General features: G+C 39.3%; 4 protein-coding genes across 4 annotated transcripts; 3 read left to right on the forward strand and 1 right to left on the reverse strand.

Moving 5' to 3' along the window:
- Positions 1–132: 132 nt before the first annotated feature.
- Positions 133–2,234, forward strand: LOC18021446 (putative pentatricopeptide repeat-containing protein At3g49142). The gene is given in 2 exon segments (XM_024157742.1): positions 133–1,856; positions 1,858–2,234. Coding segments are annotated over 2 exon segments (2,067 nt in total). The 5' UTR covers positions 133–147; the 3' UTR covers positions 2,216–2,234.
- Positions 2,235–2,337: 103 nt separating this feature from the next.
- On the forward strand, positions 2,338–6,658 carry LOC18021447 (uncharacterized protein At3g49140). Its single transcript, XM_006404109.2, has 11 exons — positions 2,338–2,503; positions 2,644–2,740; positions 3,638–3,857; positions 4,182–4,284; positions 4,380–4,447; positions 4,777–4,929; positions 5,027–5,191; positions 5,288–5,575; positions 5,810–5,962; positions 6,114–6,209; positions 6,322–6,658. Exons 1-11 carry the CDS (start codon positions 2,443–2,445, stop codon positions 6,421–6,423), a joined length of 1,506 nt encoding a protein of 501 aa, XP_006404172.1. The 5' UTR covers positions 2,338–2,442; the 3' UTR covers positions 6,424–6,658.
- Positions 6,659–8,329: 1,671 nt separating this feature from the next.
- On the forward strand, positions 8,330–10,379 carry LOC112087824. Its single transcript, XM_024157834.1, has 2 exons — positions 8,330–8,445; positions 9,761–10,379. Exons 1-2 carry the CDS (start codon positions 8,330–8,332, stop codon positions 10,377–10,379), a joined length of 735 nt encoding a protein of 244 aa, XP_024013602.1.
- A 2,873-nt stretch (positions 10,380–13,252) lies between these two features.
- Positions 13,253–15,813, reverse strand: LOC18021448 (cytochrome P450 708A2). The gene is given in 9 exon segments (XM_024157984.1): positions 13,253–13,476; positions 13,610–13,714; positions 13,807–13,885; positions 13,964–14,053; positions 14,476–14,724; positions 14,806–14,958; positions 15,075–15,399; positions 15,606–15,684; positions 15,687–15,813. Coding segments are annotated over 9 exon segments (1,428 nt in total). The 5' UTR covers positions 15,811–15,813.
- Between the last annotated feature and the right edge of the window lie 7,314 nt (positions 15,814–23,127).

Below are 23,127 nucleotides of genomic sequence, written 5' to 3' on the forward strand. Positions count from 1 at the left end.
GGCTCATTTTACATGAAAACCCATGTTTGGCCGGTCTGATCGGTTTAATTAGATTTTCGACGGTTAAATCTTTAATTCCGGTTTACCCACACTTCGTCACACCATTGCTGTTTAGATGATGAGGAGGGAAGCTCGATTTCAAAGCTCATGAAACGCATCAATGTCGGTCTTCGTCTCCGCCATTTCCCGAAATTCAGAAAATTTCAAACCCGGAACTTAGCTTCTTCTGCACCTAAACCTGAACTCGAACCAAAAAGACCACATGGGACATCGTATTTTCATGACAACTTGCTGGGTCAGGTACTGGACACTTACCCAGATCTCAAAACCCTACGAATAGTCCACTCAAGAATCATTCTTGAAGATCTACGCTGCGATTCGTCTCTGGGCGTTAAACTTATGAGAGCTTATGCTGCTCTAAAAGATGTGGCTTTAGCACGCAAGGTGTTTGACGAAATTCCTGAGAGAAACGTGATCATCATCAATGTCATGATCAGAAGCTATGTGAACAACGGGTTTTACCGTGAAGGTATTCAAGTTTTTGGGACGATGTGTGGCTGTAATGTTAGACCCGATCATTACACTTTCCCGTGTGTTCTAAAGGCGTGTTCTTGCTCTGGGAATATTGTCGTTGGGAAGAAAATCCATGGGTCCGCTACAAGAGTTGGGCTCTCTTCGACTCTGTTTGTTGGGAATGGTTTAGTTTCTATGTATGGAAAGTGTGGTTTTTTATCTGAAGCAAGGCTTGTACTTGATGAGATGTCAAGGAGAGATGTGGTCTCTTGGAACTCGTTAGTTGCTGGGTATGCGCAAAACCAGAGATTCGACGATGCTTTGGAGGTTTGTAGGGAAATGGAATCCGTGAAGATAAGCCACGACCCTGGCACGATGGCTAGTCTGTTACCAGCAGTGACCAACACAACAAGGAGTAATGTTATGTATGTTAAAGATATGTTTTTGAAAATGGGGAAAGAGAGTTTGGTTTCATGGAATGTGATGATCGGTGTGTATATGAAAAATGCAATGCCTCGTGAAGCCGTGGAATTGTATTCTTGTATGGAAGCTGATGGGATCGAACCTGATGCAGTCTCAATCACAAGTGTTTTACCTGCTTGTGGAGATACATCTGCTCTGTCTCTTGGTAAGAAAATTCATGGATACATCGAGAGGAAGAAGCTGATACCGAATCTGTTGTTAGAGAACGCATTAATTGATATGTACGCAAAATGTGGATGTCTAGATAGAGCGAGAGATGTGTTTGAGAACATGAAGTCCCGTGACGTTGTTTCTTGGACAGCTATGATCTCAGCTTATGGAGTCAGCGGAAAAGGGCGTGACGCCGTGGCATTGTTTTCTAAAATGCAAGACTCGGGTCTCGTCCCTGATTCAATTGCGTTTGTCACAGTACTTGCTGCCTGTAGCCACGCGGGGCTGCTAGAAGAAGGACGGAGTTATTTTAAACTCATGACAGATCATTTCAAGATTACTCCTAGGTTAGAGCATCTTGCTTGTATGGTGGATCTTCTTGGCCGTGCCGGAGAAGTGAAAGAAGCTTACAGATTTATACAAGAAATGTCAATGGAACCGAACGAGAGAGTTTGGGGAGCATTGTTAGGTGCTTGCAGGGTGCACTCCGATACAGACATTGGTTTACTAGCAGCTGATAAGCTTTTTCAGTTAGCACCTGAGCAATCAGGTTATTACGTATTGCTTTCTAATATATACGCAAAGGCTGGGAAATGGGAAGAGGTTACAAACATCAGATATCTCATGAAGAGTAAAGGATTAAAGAAGAATCCTGGAGCGAGCAACGTTGAGGTCAATGGAGAAATTTATACATTCTTAGTAGGCGACAGGTCACCCGCAGTCCGATGAGATTTACAGAGAGCTGGATGTTCTAGTAACGAAAATGAAAGAGTTAGGGTATGTTCCTGATTCAGAATCTGCGCTTCACGATGTGGAAGAAGAAGATAAGGAGACGCATTTAGCTGTTCACAGTGAGAAATTAGCCATTGTGTTTGCATTGATGAACACAAGGGAAGGAGAAGAAGACAATAATGCCATAAGAATAACAAAGAACCTTAGGATTTGTGGAGATTGTCATGTTGCAGCAAAGCTTATCTCACAGATAACTTCTCGCGATATCATCATCAGAGACACCAATAGGTTTCATGTGTTCCGATTTGGTGTTTGCTCTTGTGGTGACTATTGGTGAAATGAATTGTTAAAAAACATTACAAAGCAAAACGCAGCGTTTTAATGATAACGGAAGAACACATTTTTGGACTGCTTTATAATATCTTATTGGGTTACAACCAATGAAAAATAAGACACGTCATCACTCTGTAAGGAAACTCCCCAAAGAGATAGCCCAATCTGCAAATCACTCTCCAGCTTTCTGAGCTCAGAGAGAAAGTGAGAGAGCGCAGGCTAGAGATAGAGATGATTGAGTCGGTCATGGCCGTCCGTCTCTCCACCGGATTCTCTTCAACGGCGTTACTCCGTAATTGCTATTGCTCTCTCTGTTCATGATTTTTTTTCTTCTTCTCAATTCAACATTTAGTTCTAATGATTTGGTAGCTAAATTTCTGTTCTTTCAATTTTTTCTTTTTAATACCTGAAATGCTCCCTTGTGAATTGCAGAGTATCGTCCTTCATCGAGCACGGACGAGGGAGTGAGCTGCTTCCATTATGCGTCCCGTCGCGTTTTTCAGCCTCAACGTCTCAACAATACTGCTCGGTACTTTGGATTCACCTTGTTTCATTATCGACTTGTTGATAAGGTTTTATAGTTTTTGCCTACCAAGTATTTGGTTTGGTTACTTTTTTTTTTAATTTAGAGTAACTGCTTTCTTGTTGGGTGACTTTTGGTTTTATCAAGATGTTAGAATCTAGCTTTTGGATAGCTTATCTTTTGTGTATAACTAAGTACTTGGTACTACTGCGATATGTTTCTTGTCAACGTGAATGTTGAAATTAGTGCAAAGCCGATGTTTCTTGATTTAGTAGAGCACTAAATTGCAAAATAGATTCTACGTTTGTGCCAAAAGAAAGGAAGTTTGTTGGGTTTTTCTTCGTCTTCAAACTTGAATCAAGAGCTTCCTTATTGTGAGAGTTTTGGCTTTATCAAGATGTTAGATTCTAGTTTTTGAATAGCTTATCTTTAGTGCAGTAGTACTTGGAGTCCTACACTTCTATGCAATACTATTTCTTGTCAATGTGATTGGTAAATTTAGAGCGAAGTGGGTGTTTCTTGATTGTATAGAGCACTAAGTTATGTACTTCGTTGATCCTTGGAACCAGTTGAAGTTAACTTCTTTTGAAATTTTGTTCTGGTGTTGCCAATACTGACTTGAAAACACGATGAATTTAGTCCTGAGTTGTTCGCTGATGTTAAGGCGTTAGCTTACTGTTCGTATAAACTATGACATGAACTGATTTTTTCTTGTCGGTTGAGTTTCTGAGTATACATGAAAGTGCGTATCATCCTTCATGTGTGAGATACTTTCACCTGTAGTAAAATGCAGAGATGCCTCAACATTTCAAAACTTTTGGATGTTGTTTTCTACGTATATGTATGTACATTCATATTACCTTCTGTTGTAAACAAATGAATTGACTATATGCACTTATCTAGGAGTGGATTTCTGAAGTACAGTAGTGACTATTTAACAAGAAAGTACCCGAGGCGAAATCGAACTCAAGCCACGGCCGAGTATTTAGATTCAGCTTCAGATTCAGAAAAGCAAACTGGGAAGTCAAGGTATCATCCTTCAGAAGAAATTAGAGCCACTTTGCCACAGAATGCTGGAGATTCAAGACTTTCACCTGCAGAAACTACGAGAACCATCATTGAGGTGTTATATTGCGTCTTTCAATCTGCATAAGCTACCTTTTTGGTAAAATATTGTTTGGACCAATGCCTTATTTTATATGCATTGTTGTAGCCACATGTTAATGCGTATAGTGGTTCAATATCCTGGGTTGCTTCAATATTCCATATTCCTCTAAAAAATTCTTTAATATAGAGAAAAGCATTTTATCTTGACAAAGCCTATGTAAGTCTGCATCGCAGATATTGTATTCAGGGGAATATGTTCCTCCATTTTTTACTGTCTTTTTATGTTATATCCAGGTTTCATTTTGTACATCTAACATTTCCCGTAGTGTGTCATGTTCAGGTGAACAATAAAGGAACCCTGATGCTTACTGGTTCAATTGGTGATGGAGTTCATGAGAATATTCTCTGGCCTGATATACCTTATATAACAGATCAGAATGGAAGTAAGAGAAAATTGAATCATCTTTAGTTTCCCTGTGAATATATAATCTACCTATTACCATCAAAAACTAAATTGAATAAACCTAATGATCTGCAGATTTATACTTTCAAGTAAAGGAGGATGAGGACATCATGCAGTCTGTTACATCTGAAAATAATTATGTGGTATGTTTCACACGACATGCATATCCTATTTACATGACATGCATCTTAGAAACTTTTAATGAAATGGTGAATATCCTAGCTTTCTCGGAGGAGAGATCTCGTCTTTTTCTGTTACAGTAGCTATAGCCTATTGCAGATACTTGTTACATTTCTTTTATTTTTTAGTTCTAAATCTAAGCGCACAAGCATGCATCAAAAAGCAGTCATCTAGGCTTCTAGCTTCGATATGTTTCTGTTGATTGATTATAACTGACTATGCTGCTCGATGGTTTTTTTTTGCTGTACCATATTTCTCTATTCACCTTTAAGAATTTATGGTTGCATTGCAGCAAGTAATAGTAGGTTTTGATACGATGGAGATGATCAAGGAAATGGAGATGATGGGTCTATCTGATAGTGACTATGAAACTGAAGACGATGAAAGTGAAGGAGAAGAGGACAGTGAGGAGGATGGAGATGAAGGAGAAGACGACGATGAGGAGGTTTAATAAATTTTATGCCACTTTTCTTATCAAGTCACTAAGAAACTCTATGAGAGAATACGTTGCCATGCCTTAGTATGCTTCACTTTGACCTCAGGGATGGGTTGCTGTTCTCGAGGATGAAGATGAAGACGAAGATGATGATGAGGATGACGATGATGATGATGATGACGAGGATGACGATGAATCGCTTGGTGACTGGGCAAATTTGGAAACGATGAGGAGTTGTCATCCCATGTTTTTTGCAAAGAGAATGACTGAGGTTAACTTGAAACACAAGTTCTGAGAAAATGTGTTGTGATTCTAAATAAATGTGATATGCAACTCATAACAAACTTCGTGTATTTGCCAATTTTAGGTTGCTTCTAATGATCCTATAGATTGGATGGATCAGCCATCTGCTGGCCTTGCCATCCAGGGACTTTTGAGTCATATCTTAGTCGAAGATTATTCGGATATCCAAAAGAAACTTGCTGATAGAAAATCTACATTTACTAACGGAAATAAGGATGCAGAAAACTTACAAGAAAAGATTGAAGACATTAATAAAGAAGATGGTGGCGAATCTGAGAAAAAGAGAAATGTGGTGGCGTTTTACAAGCTGGAGATGATAAGAATTCAGCTTATTACAGCACAAGGGGATCAGGTTTGCAATAGAGCTTCACCATTTTCTTATATTTAAAAAAGTCCTTGCGAGTTTTTTTTTCCTTCTCTATCTATCCATGATCTGTTTATCTGGAAACCTTGTGTCATTCTTGCCCTTGCTTTGTTTTGTAATTGGAAAATCTCATGGTTCATGTTTTCAAGTTCCACTTCTTATCTAGATTCTGCGTTTTGTTGCAAGCTTATGCTTAGTAGTGTCATTTACTCTTGGCCACAGACTGACGTTGAAGTGGAAGATGTCAGAAAAGCACAACCGGATGCTATCGCTCATGCATCAGCTGGAATCATAAGCCGTTTAGAAGAATCTGGTGATAAACTAGCTGAAGCCCTTAAATCTTTGTGTTGGAGACATTACGGTATTCAAGCAGAGGTAAAATAGCTGCAACTTAACTTTAGAAGCTCTAGTTATGCGTTGAAATACCTGAATTTTGAATATTCTTTCCATACAAAGTGAATATTCAGATGCAGTGTGTCTGTGTGTGTATGAAAATATGACCGAAATTTTTGTTTGTTTGTTGCAGGAAGTGAAGCTGATTGGGATAGATTCCCTTGGTTTTGACTTCAGGCTTTGTGCAGGAGCAAAAATTGAGTCATTGCGGTTTGCATTCTTGACAAGGGTAAATCAGTTCTCTACTTTGATCTCTTAAACTCTAAGAAATTTAACAAACCGTACAAACAGAGAATAATGGATGTTATAAGAACATTTCATGCCAATCAAAAATCTTGCAGGCAACATCAGAAGACGACGCAGAGGGACAAATGAGAACACTATTATTCCCGACAACAAATCCACAGAAACCGACGAAACAAACAAGTCAGAAGGAGTCTTAATGTTGTAGTAATATTCAATTAAGATGCGCAGAGAAAAGGAACCAAAGTGCAAAGAGCCAATGCATATGTCTATGCAACAAACATGAACAATTTCTTGGAGATCCAATCCCAAGAGTAAGATCTTTGGCTTCAAGCAATTTTTATCAATTGAATTTTGAACGCTGTAACTTTTTGTTTAAGTGGTTTCAAGTTTGTGGGTTACTCTGCACAAATTGAGCATTGAAGTTTCAACCCATTCTTTAGAAAATACCATTACATATGCAGAAATCATCTTTAACCGGACCTTTGCTCTGGTATTTCTCGAACCATCTTTGATCTCATGGGTTATTCCACTCTACCCAATTTCTTTGAAAAATATTATCAAACCCGCTTAAACTTGGTCTAACCATATAAATCCATATTAATCCATGACCCCAAAAATATTATACAATCTATAATTAATTAAATATTAAATAAAAATAGTAAGTATACATATACAACTATTCGAAAAATATTATCAAACCTGCTTAAACTCGGTCTAACCATGTTAATCCATGACCGAAAAAATTTTCTGATTCAGTTACGGTCCGATTTTAAAAACATTGGACATTATATATACTTTTTAATTAAGTGTTAGTTCTCTCCAAAATCCTAGGAAAAATGGGCAATTTACACAATTACTGTAACATCCCGACTTTTGGTTAACCAAATATCGGATGTTACAAGTTCATAATTTCGGTTTTTATTAAATTAAACCATCTCTATTTCCTTTTCTTTTATTTATTTTTATTTGGGCATTTCCTAATTTCTTTCTAAGAGCCCATTAAGCCCAACCCACCTATTAAACCTCGGACAATTTTTGGATTCACCCCTATGGGTGAATTCATTCATTCACCCCCTCTTAATTTAGCCAATAAGAATCTGCCATATAATAAAATCAATTAAAGTAACTTACCAAAATAGTACATTTTAAATTTTTTTTTAAATAGGAAAAAACTAAAGCTTAATTTGGAAATAGTGAACCCAAACATAATATTAAAGTTTATGATGAATTATTTTTAATAAAAATATATTTTTACATAATTATATGTTTTATTTTCAAAATTTAAATAAAAAAAACTAAGCCCTAAAAATGAAATATTGAACCCAAACATAATATTAAATTATTTTTTCAATGGAAAAAACTAAATCCTAATTTGGAAATAGTGAACCCAAACATAGTTTATGTAAAATTATTTTTAATAAAAAATATTTTTACATAATTATTTGTTTTATTTTTAGAATTTTAAATAAAGAAAAACTAAAACCTAAATTAGAAATAGTGAATCCAAACATAATATTATATTTTATTTTTAATATATATATATATATTTATTTGTTTTATTTTCAGAATTTAAGCCCTGATCTCTGAATTTTAATTTTTAAATCCAAAATTCTAATTTTTATACTCTAAATCATAATCTATAAACCTTAAAAAATTAAAATAAAAACTAAATCGTAAATTCAAATCTTTATATATATTATTTATATATATATTTAACAAAATATTTGATTGAGTATTTAATTTTTTAATTTTAATTTTTTATTTTTCTTTAAAGATAATATTACATGGCAGATTCTCATTGGCTTAAATGAAAGAAGGTGAATGAATGAATTCACCCCTAGGGGTGAATCCAAGAATTTTCCTTAAACCTCTATATAAATACCTAATTAAATCCTTAAAACCCTCATTAAGCTCCTAAACAACTCTAGCCACCTTTTTTTCCTCTCCTTCTCTCTTCTCTGCGCCGAGCTGCTCTCTTCCTCTCTCTCCCTGCGTTTTCTTCTTCTTCCTTCTCTCTCTTGGCCGTGTCTCTCTCTCTCCTTGCCGCGGCCACCACCATCCTCCAAGCATCTCTCTTCGCCGAAGCTTCCTTGCCCAGCCGAGATGTCTGCGCCGCCTCCTTCTCCTTTGGATGAGATGGGATCTGATTCTGATGGATCTCCTCTTAGATCTCCTTCTCCTCTGCCTCCTCCTCCAGTTTCTCAGCCTTCTAAGCCAAGGTGAGGACTCTGTGGCTTCATCCTCTCTTACATATGCATGGTTGACTTTTAAGTGGTCTTTTCTTAGATCAGGCTTAGATCTGCTAGTTAGGGCTGTTAGAATTGTTTAGGACCTGGATCCATGTTGCATGTTTGTTGATGATTGCTGGTTGTTGGTGGAATGAGATAATTAACCTGAACATGGATCTAAATTTATTTGGACTTTAAAATATTGATTGTGAGATGTTAACCTGATTAATGTTTCTTTTTGTTACTATTGGTATCACCGAAAGTGCATTTTAATAATGGAAGGACTTTTAAGAAAAAAATGTTTATATGAAATGGATGATTTGTGCATAGTAGATCTCTGTTAGGACCCCTGGCTCATAAAGGTGGGAGTCAGTGTTGTTTGTTGGCTATCGCTGCCGTGAACGCATGGCTGGGGCCATCGCTGGAGTGGATTAGCGATCCACTGGTTATTGAACAGCCGTCCAAGGGGACCGCTGGGTACAACTTTCTGGGGGGACCGCTATAAACAGCCGTCTGAGTGACCGTTAGTGTCATAGCCTGTCCTGGTGATTGCTGTGGACCAGTCTGTGTGACTGGCATAGTAGACCTGACTAATGGATATGGTAATAGGCCAGCCATTGGATGGGATTATTCTGGTTTGCCTTTCCGGGTCAGGCATGGGGGCCCATGTGGCAGCCTACTGTTACTGGCAAAGGCCAGGGACCCGCTGCTTGTGTAGTTGCTTGTAGGGCTACCCTTGAATGCTTTGTGATTGATTGCTAGGAATGAACTGTCTATATATAAGTAAATATATATATGTTGTGTGGGCTTGCTTTAGGATTAGATCTCTTAAAACCAATTTATGCTAGTTTGATGATGTTGTGGGCCTCCTCAAGGCCCATCCTCACTGAGTAATCCCAATTACTCACCCCTCCTCTTCCCTTGTCTTTCAGGTTTAGTAGAGAGATCAGCCTAAGTCTATGTTGTTGATTGTTACTTGGGCCTTTTCCTGGCGATCTTGTGTGCTCACCAAATCGGACATCCTACCGGACGCGGTTCGATGGCCGATCTAACATTCCCGGTTCCCCGCCTCTTAGGAGCCCGGGATAGGGATGTTACAATTGGTATCAGAGCCCAGAATTAGATCAGTTTAGCTCCGTTATAAAGTGGTCGCGCCCGTTTTTGTTTTCAAAGAGAAAATCGTTTGCGAAAACATTTTTTATTAAAATATTTTTAAAATGTTTTCAAACCTAGAACAACCAACAACTTAAAGACGTTGATCTAATAGATTCTCTTTTTCCTTTTTCCTTTTTCCTTCCTCTTCTAGATTTGGGTTTAGGACCAAGGAGACAGCCAGGAAGAGGACAATTGCTGCTACCCGAGTGACCTTTCAGTACACTCCTTGGAGATGTAATGAGGTGCATGAGGCATCTACAAGTGGACAGAGCCAGGCTAGGCGAGCTCCTTCAGCTTCTCCTATGCAGCAGCCTAGTTCTGTTCCTGCGCCTCCTTCTGAGACCAAGCCAGCTGCTCAGCAAATGGTAGAGCATGGGCGATGCTGCCAATGCCCGAAGACTTCAGCGGCACCAGGTGCTCCTCCAGTGAATCCACTTGGTGCTTGGAGAGGGTTTGCCATTCATGCAGACAGGACGCTTCTGGAGTACCATCAAGATTTTGTTAATGCAATGGAGTATGCACCTCAGGCCTACTCAGCTCAGGAGTTTGCCAACTTCTTCTTCCAAGGTCTGCATTCCAACTTCAAGGCAATGATCAGGGAGATGGGCAGAGGCATAGGAAGTCGTGTAAGGGAAGTCTACAAGAGAGCCTTGTGGGTAGAGAGATCCTTTCAGACTGGAGGCCCTGTCTACATCTCCTCTGACAGCGAAATAGATGAAGATGAAGACCCCTCTGAAGATGATCTTCCTGAAGATGCCGATAGTGATTAGGAAAAATTGTTTTCAGGAGTAGAACTACTTATTCTTTATTTATTCTATTCTATTGATTGATTGCTTGTTTTAGGATCTAGTTATTAGGACTTAGCTAAAATTCTTTGTTGGTGTTTCCAAGCATCTTATATTTTAAAACTATAAGTTCTACTCCTTATTTTTAAATTAATAAGAAAAGGGGTTTGATTTATTTCTAAAGTGTTTAAATTGCATCATACCTTAAACTCTCCCTCCTACACGATTTTGTTGATCACTCTGCGTTCTAAACACTTAGCCTGCAACTCCTTCTTGGCACCATGTGTCCTATGGTTCCTTTCCTGTTCCTTCCTTCTTAGCTAGAATCTCTTCTGCTGTCATGGTTCACTTCTAATTCCTTTTCTGATTTCATTTGTGAGCCCTTTCTGACTCCATTCCTGCCTTTCCACTTCTGACTTCCTTTTTGCCTTTCCTCCTAATCCCATTTCCAATTCCTTTCTTAACTCATTTCTGAGTCCTCTGACCTTATTTTTGTTTTTCTTTCTGATCTCATTTCTAATTTTCTTCATGCTTCATTTCTGGCCTCATTATGTCCTTTTTCCTCTCAGCCTCTATCTTTTCTGGTGCCATAATTTCTTATGGTTCTATTCCTAATCTCCTTCCAAATTTCTATTCCTGCTTTCCCCATCTGATTTCATTTCCAATTCTCCTCCTGGATCCATTTCGTTTCCTGCTTCCATTCCCTGAGTTCATTTCTGAATCCCTCATTTCTGCGACCAAGCTCCTCTTGTCTTTTGTGCCTTCATTTCCCTTGGTCTTTAGTCTTCGAATTTCATTTCAGGAACTTCTCTCTTAGGATTCATCCCCGAATCCTGTCTAAGGGGGGAAAATTGTAACATCCCGACTTTTGGTTAACCAAATATCGGATGTTACCAGTTCCTAATTCCGGTTTTTATTAAATTAAACCATCTCTATTTTCTTTTCTTTTATTTATTTTTATTTGGACATTTCCTAATTTCTTTCTAAGAGCCCATTAAGCCCAACCCACTTATTAAACCTCCATATAAATACCTAATTAAATCCTTAAAACCCTCATTAAGCTCCTAAACAACCTAGCCACTTTTTTCTTCTCTCCTTCTCTCTTCTCTGCGCCGAGCTGCTCTCTTCCTCTCTCTCCCTGCGTTTTCTTCTTCTTCCTTCTCTCTCTTGGCCGTGTCTCTCTCTCTCCTTGCCGCGGCCACCACCATCCTCCAAGCATCTCTCTTCGCCGAAGCTTCCTTGCCCAGCCGAGATGTCTGCGCCGCCTCCTTCTCCTTTGGGTGAGATGGGATCTGATTCTGATGGATCTCCTCTTAGATCTCCTTCTCCTCTGCCTCCTCCTCCAGTTTCTCAGCCTTCTAAGCCAAGGTGAGGACTCTATGGCTTCATCCTCTCTTACATATGCATGGTTGACTTTTAAATGGTCTTTTCTTAGATCAGGCTTAGATCTGCTAGTTAGGGCTGTTAGAATTGTTTAGGACCTGGATCCATGTTGTCTGTTTGTTGATGATTGCTGGTTGCTGGTGGAATGAGATAATTAACCTAAACATGGATCGAAACTTATTTGGACTTTAAAATATTGATTGTGTGATGTTAACCTGATTAATGTTTCTTTTTGTTACAATTGGTATCACCGAAAGTGCATTTTAATAATGGAAGGACTTTTAAGAAAAGAATGGTTATATGAAATGGATGATTTGTGCATAGTAGATCTCTGTTAGGACCCCTGGCTCCTAGAGGTGGGAGTCAGTGTTGTTTGTTGGCTATCGCTGTCGTGAACACACGGCTGGGGCCATCGCTGGAGTGGATTAGCGATCCACTGGTTATTGAACAGCCGTCCAAGGGGACCGCTGGGTACAACTTTCTGGGGAGACCGCTATGAACAGCCGTCTCAGTGACCGTTAGTGTCATAGCCTGTCCTGGTGATTGCTGTGGACCAGTCTGTGTGACTGGCATAGTAGACCTGACTAATGGGTATCGTAATAGGCCAGCCATTGGATGAGATTATTCTGGTTTGCCTTTCCGGGTGAGGCATGGGGGCCCATGTGGCAGCCTACTGTTACTGGCAAAGGCCAGGGACCCGCTGCTTGTGTAGTTGCTTGTACGGCTACCCTTAAATGCTTTGTGATTGATTGCTAGGAATGAACTGTCTATATATAAGTAAATATATATATATATATGTTGTGTGGACTTGCTTTAGGATTAGATCTCTTAAAACCAATTTATGCTAGTTTGATGATGTTGTGGGCCTCCTCAAGGCCCATCCTCACTGAGTAATCCCAATTACTCACCCCTCCTCTTCCTTTGTCTTTCAGGTTTAGTAGAGAGATCAGCCTAAATCTATGTTGTTGATTGTTACATGGACGTTTTTTTGGTGATCATGTGTGCTCACCAAATCGGACATCCTATCGGACGCGATTCGATGGTTGATCTAACATTTCCGGTTCCCTGCCTCTTAGGAACCCGGGATAGGATGTTACAATTACGATCAACCAAACAATATAATTCATAGCGCAAAGTAAGGAGATAAAGATACATCGTTGGATTCATCCTCTCCCATTGAGATATGATCGAATCACACAAACACCAAGTAACGTGACCCAAGAGAGCTACTTATCTACACCACATAAAACCGAGAAAGTAAAAACTACTTGTACGTGCCATATACGGATATACCCTTTGAAGAACAAAGAAACCACATATATAGTCTATGATTCGTGTTATAATACATTACACTTCATAGAATGTACTGATATCATAGAGCCGTAGAAGATCTGAAATTTAAATGATTACAAAAAACACAAAGAAGAAAAAAAGGAGATGGTATTTTGGTTGATATGAGTGTGTCTCCGATTAAGTCATTTGGGACACTTGGAGATGTTTATAGAGATCCCGTTGGGGAAGTGAGCACCTGGTACACGAATCACCTCGCAGTCTTGGGACAACGAGAAATCGTAGTTGGTAACAAGATGATGAAGGAAGATCGAGATCTGAAGCCTAGCAAACTCTGCACCAGCACATTGTCTTACTCCCGCTCCAAACACCATGAACGTTTTAGACACAGACCGCAACTCTTTCCCCTGCCCACCACATTTCATCATCAATACCTAAATTTATAAATTTAGGATTTTATAGAATATGGTATCTTTGAGAATTGAAAAGAAAAATATATAGACTAGACTAAATGTATATAATTTACCTCCCATCTCCATCCTCCCATCTCCATGGATTAAACTGAAAAGGGTTTTCATAAATTTCAGGATCAAGATGGACCACGGAAGGTATAACCATCACTATCCAACCTGCTGGAATCGTATATCCTGTTACATAACAAAATATTCCCACAAAAATATAAACTTTTTGTGCTCTTTAATAATCTATTTACAATTACATGATTACTACTACTACTTGCCTTTGATTTCCACATCCTTGACCGCTTTTCTAAACATCATAGGAGCCATATTTGCCAATCGAAGCGACTCATTGATAGCCTAGAGAGTGTAAATAAAAGACACACTATGTGAATAATATTCTCTACAAGCGTTAGAGAAAAGCAAAGTGAAGTTTACCATGTTGGTGAAAGTCATCTTTCTGTATTCTTCCCAAGTAACTCCACCATCTTTATCTTCTCTGCTTGCAAGGATCGTCTCATGCTCTCTCTGCCAAATTACATTGCATATAGACATGAGCTTCTCAATATATATAAATGCAAAATATCTTTTAGGTAGCCCACAAAACTAATCTCCTTGAACCTACAAACAACCGTCATATGAACTTTACATTAGCCAATTAGATGGTGTGCCTAGTGGAAGATTTACTAGGACCATGATAGCTATCACTTGGTTAGATGAAAGATATACTAGTTTTTTTTACACTGACCTATTATTCTTTTACAAATTATGAAAACTATTACATAAGTTTGTCTTCATTAATCTGAAAATTAATAATAAATTGCATTTCGAGATTTGAACTCCAGATCTCCTGGTGTAGAAGCATTAATAAAATCATTAACCAATAGGCTACTGGAGCTTTCCACAGATATAATAGTTTCTCGATCCATATACGTATGTATATATATTACCTTCAATTCTGCGAGAACTTTTGGGTTTTCCGATATGAATTTAACAGCCATGCAAGTGGCCTTAGAGGTGGTATCTTGAATGATACAGGAAAGAGTGAAGATTAGGGTTATAATCGCATCTTCGTTCACTAAGCCGCCTTCTTTCTCTAACACTTCTATTGCCGTGTCAAGGAAGTCACCGTACATCTCTCCTGACGTTTTCTTCCTCATGTGAACATCTTTCAACACTTGCATCCCCTCTCTGCATGCCTGCATATGATATTATAAAAATCATTGTTTGCGTGTTTCACTCCCAAATAAAACAAAAACAATATAAAAAACAAATCTCACCCTAAGGGTATTGTAGAGACCTCTCCCGGCAGAGAGAGGATAGGATGTCCGAAACCAATCAAAACTAAATGCCTTGAAGTTCTTGATAAGCTTTGACTGAGTCTCTGGTTTCAAATTACTTATCACCTTTGGTGTCATGTGGGCTGTTATCAACTACAAACATTAAACAAAGAGTATTGTGAGAGACTAGCACAAGCAACGTCATTGATTACTACAACATCGTAACTAAACTTGGTCCTAGAAAAACATTAAAAAGATAGATAGACTACACTCGAAACTGCGTCTTTGACGTCGAATCTTCCTTCGCTAGCCTTCAAACTAAGATGCTCGCGAGTCACACGGTCCATATCTTTTATGATCTTCCGCTTCAAATTCTCGGAGCCCAAAAGGTGAAGAGTGAGTTGTTTGATGTGCTTGTGGATGTTTCCTGTCTTGAAGAACAAGCTGTCTTTTCCTAATGGCTTAGCTAAACCATCCGGATAACTTAAAATGAAAGACTTGTTCTCTTGCCGTAAAATCTCCATGTTCACATCCATATCTGTCGAGACCACGGTTTTAACTCCAAGAATGCTCGTCCGAAACAAAGGCCCATACCTAACTCACACAACATACAAACATGCAAGATTTCATGCTCTGTAAGGAAATAATATATATACATATAAATATATAAATATATATATATATATATATATATATAGAGAGAGAGAGAGAGAGAGAGAGAGAGAGAGAGAGAGAGAGAGAGAGAGAGAGAGAGAGAGAGAGAGAGAGAGAGAGAGAGAGATAGGTGTTTGGAATCTGACCTTAACATCTTCTTGTTGAGAAATGGAGAGATCTCGTAGAATCCATAAGGCTTAAAGAACTGGAATGTCTCTCCGATGATGGGAAACCCATTGATCCTGGAGGTAACTTGCCATTAGACTTGGGGTTTGACCATAGGTACCACCAATGGCTAATCCTAATAACCAGTAAGGTTATAACCAATCCTATGATCCAAAATAAGCTCATGTTGTGGTGCCCTTCAACTATGAATTCGTAGGTCTTAAATAGATGAAAGTTAAGTACTGTAGTAAAAGCTATATGGTAAAATAATAATAAAAAAATAACTTTCACTTGAATAGAAAAATCAAGAAAGTCATAATTTATGTTTATCATGAAAATCAATGACTTGATTCTTCTATTCAAGTGAAAGTTATTTTTTTTTATTTTTTTATTTTATCATATAGCTTTTTTTCCAAACTAACATAAACACAAAATAATATATTTCTAAGTTTTTAACTACTTTCATAATCAAATTTTGATGTCAGTTCGTAAGTTGGTCGATATCAAATCATAATCTCAGCTCGACAGCTCTGGTGGATCACAGTTGGCCTTAATTAGTCGAGCCCGCTCGCTCTTCCAAGACCTCTTGACAAATTATTACATGATAACACACGAGTGGAACTGAAAATTTCTTCACAATATCAGCGTTATATATGGTCCTCGGATCATCATCATCGACTGTACACCTAACCATTGAGTCATCATAGCATATTATTTATCCTCGGCAGTCTGGTCATATCAGCTGTAACACTTAGCGGTCGAATTAGTATTAATTAGTTGTGAAATACACAACATCACCGTGTTCATGCATATTCAACATCTTAGCCTCATGTCGTTTAGTCATCACCACCACAATCACTGTATTTACCATTATCAACGTCAAGAAAATTGTGTAAGCATACCATTATTAGCAACAGTGCTAGCCAATAGAAATTGAAGTCGCTCAATCTTTGGTTACCTCCCAAAAAAATTCATCAATAGGCTTAGTACTCTTCGTCATTTCCACACCCCTAAGTTTATCATTATCATTTGACTCTTGTCTGTTTGTAAAATCTATCGTTTTTTCTGTTCAAATAGGTAAGTTGTTTAAAGTAAAACGCTTTATTTTTTTTTTGTATATAAGCTTTTATATTTTTCTTAAATACGTTTTTCTTTAGTAAAACGTTTTTCAATTTTTTTTTCTTCAGCTTCAGATTAATTAACGAGATAAGCAGAGTACAAACACAAAATGACCAAAAGTACAGCCATACCCAAATCAGTAAAAACCAGACCCACCATGCAGAAACAAAAGAAACCCAGAGGAGAAGAGACGAAAACTTTTTATAATAAACCGAGTGGCCAAAAGTGGAAAGGACGAAGTTTAGAGGTCACAAATGGAGTGACACTTAAGACAGTACCATATAACATGTTTTTGTGTCGGGGCTGGGATAATACGAGACTCGTCTGAACCTTCTAATTTTTAAAAATCAAGTTAAAGATATGTTCTTTAATTTAATTTGATTGATTTATTGTTCTCAATAATTAATTTAAGTGATAAAGAAGGTAACTAAAATAATATTTTACGGTCGATATAGAACAACGTTTTTATTTTAAATTAAATATTTTTTTTTTGATATCTCAAATAATCCGATTAAATTAGGGGACGAATTCCCCCAACAACTGATTAATCTTGGAGGTTTGGAGAGACTATGTGAAAACATCGGAGACTATGTGATATTTTGTAGGTTATTAATAAATCTCCCAAGAATTAAACACACATACAAAAATCTATTGAAATAACAAAAACCAAAAGCGAGAAGCCAAAAGCCAATTAAAAACTACTGCCATACGAAACATGAATATCAACTGTTGACAATAGCATGGATTTTAACTACATGAGGTGTTGTACAAAATTCTTGCAAAACTGATTTTGGTTCCTCCGGTAATTCATCAGGACACAGATCCAAAGCTATAAAAGCTTATACTCTAGAGATTGAAACTTCCATGTTTGCAAAGGGAATTAATTCTAAAAAAAATACCAAGGCGCTATGACCAAGTTTGTTGCGAACAAATTTGTTAGGACGTTCAGTTCAAAAAAAAAAAAAAAAAAATTATGACGATGTAGCAGGCAACAGTGTCGAACTGGTGCGCCTGATCGTGGGAGAAAGGAAGCACAGTCCACATGATCCGGCCGTAGGATGAAAGGTGGTGGTGCCTTGGCGAAGAAGTATAATGAAGGTAAGGGGTAACTAGGGCACCCAAATATTTTTCTTATGACTCGCTGTTTTCCAAATAAAAACATATTATTTCATGTTTTTATGAAAAGAACGTAAACGCAAATAGAATCACAAATGGAAAGGAATAAATGTGAGCAATATCATAGTGGGCCGAACACACAAACCCAATGCAGAGGCCCAACAACGTCAAAGCCCATCTCTGAAGCTCAGTCAACAGAAACCAGTGAAGACAAAAAGCACAAACACTTCCGTACCTGCAAAAGCAAAGGTTGCAGAGACTCTGCTTCTGAACAACTTCTTCGAGCCTCTCTTGTCTATATGCATTGAAGGCTAATCTTTGCCAGCTGTATAGGAGACTCAAAACCCTAGTGTCTAGATCCTTCTTCTCTTTATATAAATACCCTCTTGTAAAGGCTTTGTAAATCATTGAGTAAATACAAAGAAAGTTCAAAAGCTTCAAGTTTTCTCTCTTCTTACATGGTATCAGAGCCATTGTGAACCTTAACAGGTCATAAATGGCGGATCCAGCTGCTCTTTACCCGTTTCCGAGCAACGTTCACGTCGTGACCTCCGTCACTCAACGACTCACCGACTCGAACTATCTTCTGTGGAAAACACAGTTTAAATCTCTTCTCTCGAGCCAGAAGCTTCTTGGCTTCGTTAATGGGGGTGTAACGCCTCCTCCAGCAACTCACACAGTTGTCAACGGCGGTGTCACGAGGCAAGAACCAAATCCAGCTCATGAAGCGTGGTTCTGCACAGATCAACTTGTCCATTCGTGGCTTCTTGGAACCTTGTCCGAGGAAGTACTTGGTTCTGTTCATAATCTCACCACGTCAAGAGATGTATGGGTGTATCTCGCTGAACATTTCAATAAAAGCACTGTCGCAAGAGAGTTTGCACTTCGTCGCAGTCTTCAACTCCTTAACAAGAAAGGGAAGACTTTGGCTGACTACACACGTGAGTTCAAAACTCTCTGTGACAATCTCAGTGCCATTGGGAAGCCAGTAGATGACTCCATGAAAATCTTTGGCTTTCTCAACGGTTTGGGAAGAGAATACGACCCCATCACCACAATGATTCAAAGCTCCCTCACTAAACTCCCAACACCAACCTTCAGTGATGTCATCTCGGAAGTTCAAAGCTTTGACAGCAAGCTCCAATCTTATGAAGATTCAGCCTCCACACAAATGGCCTTTCAGGCTCAGAGATCTGATGCTCCGCAGTTTAACTCCAACCAGAGAGGGAGAGGACGCTCTAACCAGAGCAGAGGACGTGGTGGATACAACACCAGAGGACGATGCTTTTCTTAACACAGGTCAACATCTAACACCATAGGGGAACGACCTACCTGTCAGATCTGTGGAAAGAACGGTCACACGGCCTTAGAGTGCTACAACCGGTTCAACAACAACTACCAGAAGTCAGACACTCAACAAGCCTTCTCCTCTCAGCAGATCTCCGATCCTTCAGGCCAAGAATGGTACCCAGATTCAGGAGCCTCTGCTCACGTTACAGGGACAACCAATAATCTTCAGGACATCACTCCATATGAAGGTAATGATACTGTTATGGTTGCTGATGGAACATATTTGCCCATTACACATGTCGGTTCCACCACTCTGTCTTCAGGTATCATTCCTTTAAAAGAAGTATTGGTTTGTCCTGATATTCACAAATCACTTCTGTCTGTTTTAAAGCTTTGCGATGACTATCCATGTGGGGTATATTTTGATGCTAACAAAGTCTGCATCATTGATCTCCAAACTCAGAGGGTGGTGTCAAAGGGCCCAAGGCGTGAAGGGCTCTATGTGTTGGAAAATCAGGAGTTTGTGACCATGTTCTCTAATCGCCAGTGTGGAGCAAGTGAAGACATCTGGCATCAGCGACTTGGGCATTCAAGCTCCCAGGTTCTCCAACAGCTCAAAATCAGCAAGGAAATCTCGGTGAATAAGAGCAGAACATTCCCTGTGTGTGAGCCTTGCCAGATGGGGAGATCTTCTAGATTGCAATTTTTTAATTCTGATTCTCGTGTGTTACATCCCCTAGATCGAATACACTGTGATCTATGGGGACCATCACCAGTTGTATCGAATCAAGGGTTTAAGTATTATGCAGTTTTTGTGGATGACTTCTCTAGATTTTCTTGGTTTTATCCTCTACAAGCTAAATCTGAGTTCTACACAGTATTCAAAGGGTTTCAAAAACTAGTCGAGAATCAGTTTAACTCCAAGATAAAGGTCTTCCAAAGTGATGGAGGAGGAGAGTTTACAAGTCATATTCTAAAGCAACACTTTATAGACAATGGGATCAAACATATTATGTCTTGCCCCTACACTCCCCAACAAAATGGGATTGCAGAAAGGAAGCATAGACACATAGTGGAACTCGGTCTCTCAATGCTATTTCATAGCCATACCCCTCTGAAATATTGGGTAGAAGCTTTCTTTACTGCAAGCTTCCTTGGTAATCTCCTTCCATCATCGGTGCTCAACAACAAAAGCCCTTTTGAGATACTACATCTGCAAAAACCAAACTACTCAATGTTAAGAGTATTTGGTTCTGCTTGTTTCCCCTGTTTGCGACCATTGGCATCTCATAAATTTGATCCAAGGTCTCTCCAATGTGTGTTTGTTGGTTACAGCACACAACACAAAGGTTATCGGTGTCTTCATCCGCCTACAAACAAGATCTACATCTCTCGGCATGTAATCTTCGATGAAACAAAGTTTCCTTTCAAAGAACAGTACAAGACTCTGGTTCCTCAATATAACACATCGTTACTCAGTGGCTGGTAATCCACATTCATACCACCACCATCCCCAAATGATCAACGGGTCTCCAGAATTCTCCCAGTTCCCCTTCAAGCAGCTCCTCCACCTGTGGTCCTTGAGGAACCACCGCAGTCTCCAGGTCCTGCAATTGTTCCCTCACCTGAGCACAACCAAAATAATCCGGCTCCAGCTGAGGAACAACAGGTCAATGAACATCCTATGACCACTAGGTCGAAGGCAGGGATCCACAAACCAAACACACGATATGTCTTGCTTGCATCTAAGTTCCACACTGAAGAACCTAAATCTATCACTGCTGCAATGCAACATCCAGGATGGAATCTCGCTGTTATGGATGAAATGGGGACAATACATATGCTTCACACTTGGTCCTTGGTCCCTCCAACCCCTGAAATGAACGTTCTTGGCTGCAAATGGGTGTTCAAGACAAAGCTTAAACCGGATGGGTCTGTAGACAAACTCAAAGCGAGGCTAGTTGTTAAGGGTTTTGATCAAGAAGAAGGCCTTGACTATATGGAGACATTTAGTCCAGTAGTACAAACCGCAACAATACGGTTGGTACTCGATGTTGCCACTTCAAAGGATTGGCACATCAAACAACTCGATGTGTCCAATGCCTTCCTTCATGGTGAATTGCAGGAACCAGTGTTCATGAAACAGCCTCCTGGCTTTGTGGACTCCGACAAGCCAAATCATGTGTGCCGCCTAATTAAAGCCCTCTATGGCCTTAAACAGGCTCCTAGGGCTTGGTTTGATACCTTTAGCACATTCCTCCTTGACTTTGGGTTTACCTGCAACAAATCTGATCCGTCTCTTTTTACATATCACAGAGAACGGAAAAGCTTGGTCCTTCTACTCTACGTTGATGACATTCTTCTTACGGGAAGTGATCAAGCTCTTCTGGATACCCTGCTTCAAGCTCTGAACAACAGGTTCTCGATGAAAGATCTTGGCCATCCAAAATACTTTCTGGGAATAGAAATTGAAAAACATTCGGATGGTCTCTTTCTACATCAAACCGCTTATGCAACTGACATTCTACACCAAGCTGCAATGTCAGACTGCAATCCCATGGCAACACCGCTTCCTCAGAATCTGGACAATCTCGATTCAGAACCTTTCTCAGAACCTACGTACTTCTGAAGCTTGGCAGGTAAACTACAATATCTCACGATTACACGCCCTGATATACAGTTTGCAGTAAACTTTGTGTGTCAGTGAATGCACTCTCCGACGGTCTCTGATTTTGGACTCCTCAAAAGGATAATGAGATACATCAAAGGCACTGTCACAATGGGTTTGCATCTACGGAAAACCTCGGCCTTGACACTTACGGCTTATTGCGACAGTGATTGGGCAGGCTGCAAACAGACAAGGAGATCGACGACGGGTTTCTGCACATTATTGGGTCCTAATCTTATCTCATGGTCGGCCAAACGACAGGAAACAGTTTCCAGTTCGTCGACAGAAGCAGAGTATCGAGCTTTAGCAGCCACGGCCAGGGAACTTACATGGCTATCGTTTCTTCTTCGGGATCTTGGTATCTCCCAGACAACAGCCACTCTTCTGCAGTGTGACAACCTCTCGGCAGTCTACCTAAGTGCCAATCCTGCACTTCATAAGCGCTCGAAACACTTCGACACAGACTACCACTATATACGAGAGCAGGTGGCCCTTGGTCTTATTGAAACACAGCATATTCCGGCAACGTCGCAATTGGCTGATATCTTCACCAAATCTCTCCCGCGTCGAGTATTTGTTGACCTCCGACACAAACTCGGTGTATCGGAAAACACCACCCCGAGTTTGAGGGGGGATGTGAGCAATATCATAGTGGGCCGAACACACAAACCCAATGCAGAGGCCCAACAACGTCAAAGCCCATCTCTGAAGCTCAGTCAACAGAAACCAGTGAAGACAAAAAGCACAAACACTTCCGTACCTGCAAAAGCAAAGGTTGCAGAGACTCTGCCTCTGAACAACTCCTTCGAGCCTCTCTTGTCCATATGCATTGAAGGCTAATCCTTGCCAGCTGTATAGGAGACTCAAAACCCTAGTGTCTAGATCCTTCTTCTCTTTATATAAATACCCTCTTGTAAAGGCTTTGTAAATCATTGAGTAAATACAAAGAAAGTTCAAAAGCTTCAAGTTTTCTCTCTTCTTACAATAAATAAATATGCAAAGTCTCAAACTAGAAAAAAAAGCATTTTTATATTTGTCTTTGCGTTTACAACTTTTAAAATTTTTATGATACTTGATAATAAGGATAAATATATCGCTCTTTTAAAAGTTGACATAATATTTTAAGTTTTAGTTTGTAAATGATAAACACAAATAATATATTTGAGGTAGTTCTTGCATGCGTACTGCGATGGTGGGAAGAAGTGTACCATCAGCTGAATATTGGATAAATAAGAAAATATTTTACATAACAGTATTGGGATATCAATTCAAGTCACACATTGAAAACTTCGAACAATATGATATAATAT

This window comes from Eutrema salsugineum, unplaced genomic scaffold, assembly GCF_000478725.1.
Source record: "Eutrema salsugineum unplaced genomic scaffold, Eutsalg1_0 scaffold_16, whole genome shotgun sequence".
In the NCBI taxonomy this organism is placed as follows: domain Eukaryota; kingdom Viridiplantae; phylum Streptophyta; class Magnoliopsida; order Brassicales; family Brassicaceae; genus Eutrema; species Eutrema salsugineum.

Excerpts from the sequence above, each read along its gene's own strand:
- LOC18021447 (XM_006404109.2), top strand. The coding sequence starts at position 2,443 with ATGATTGAGTCGGTCATGGCCGTCCGTCTCTCCACCGGATTCTCTTCA. Across the intron at positions 4,285-4,379 it reads TATAACAGATCAGAATGGAA|ATTTATACTTTCAAGTAAAG; the intron begins GTAAGAGAAAAT and ends AATGATCTGCAG. Across the intron at positions 5,963-6,113 it reads ATTACGGTATTCAAGCAGAG|GAAGTGAAGCTGATTGGGAT; the intron begins GTAAAATAGCTG and ends TGTTTGTTGCAG.
- LOC112087824 (XM_024157834.1), top strand. The coding sequence starts at position 8,330 with ATGTCTGCGCCGCCTCCTTCTCCTTTGGATGAGATGGGATCTGATTCT. Across the intron at positions 8,446-9,760 it reads TCTCAGCCTTCTAAGCCAAG|ATTTGGGTTTAGGACCAAGG; the intron begins GTGAGGACTCTG and ends TTCCTCTTCTAG.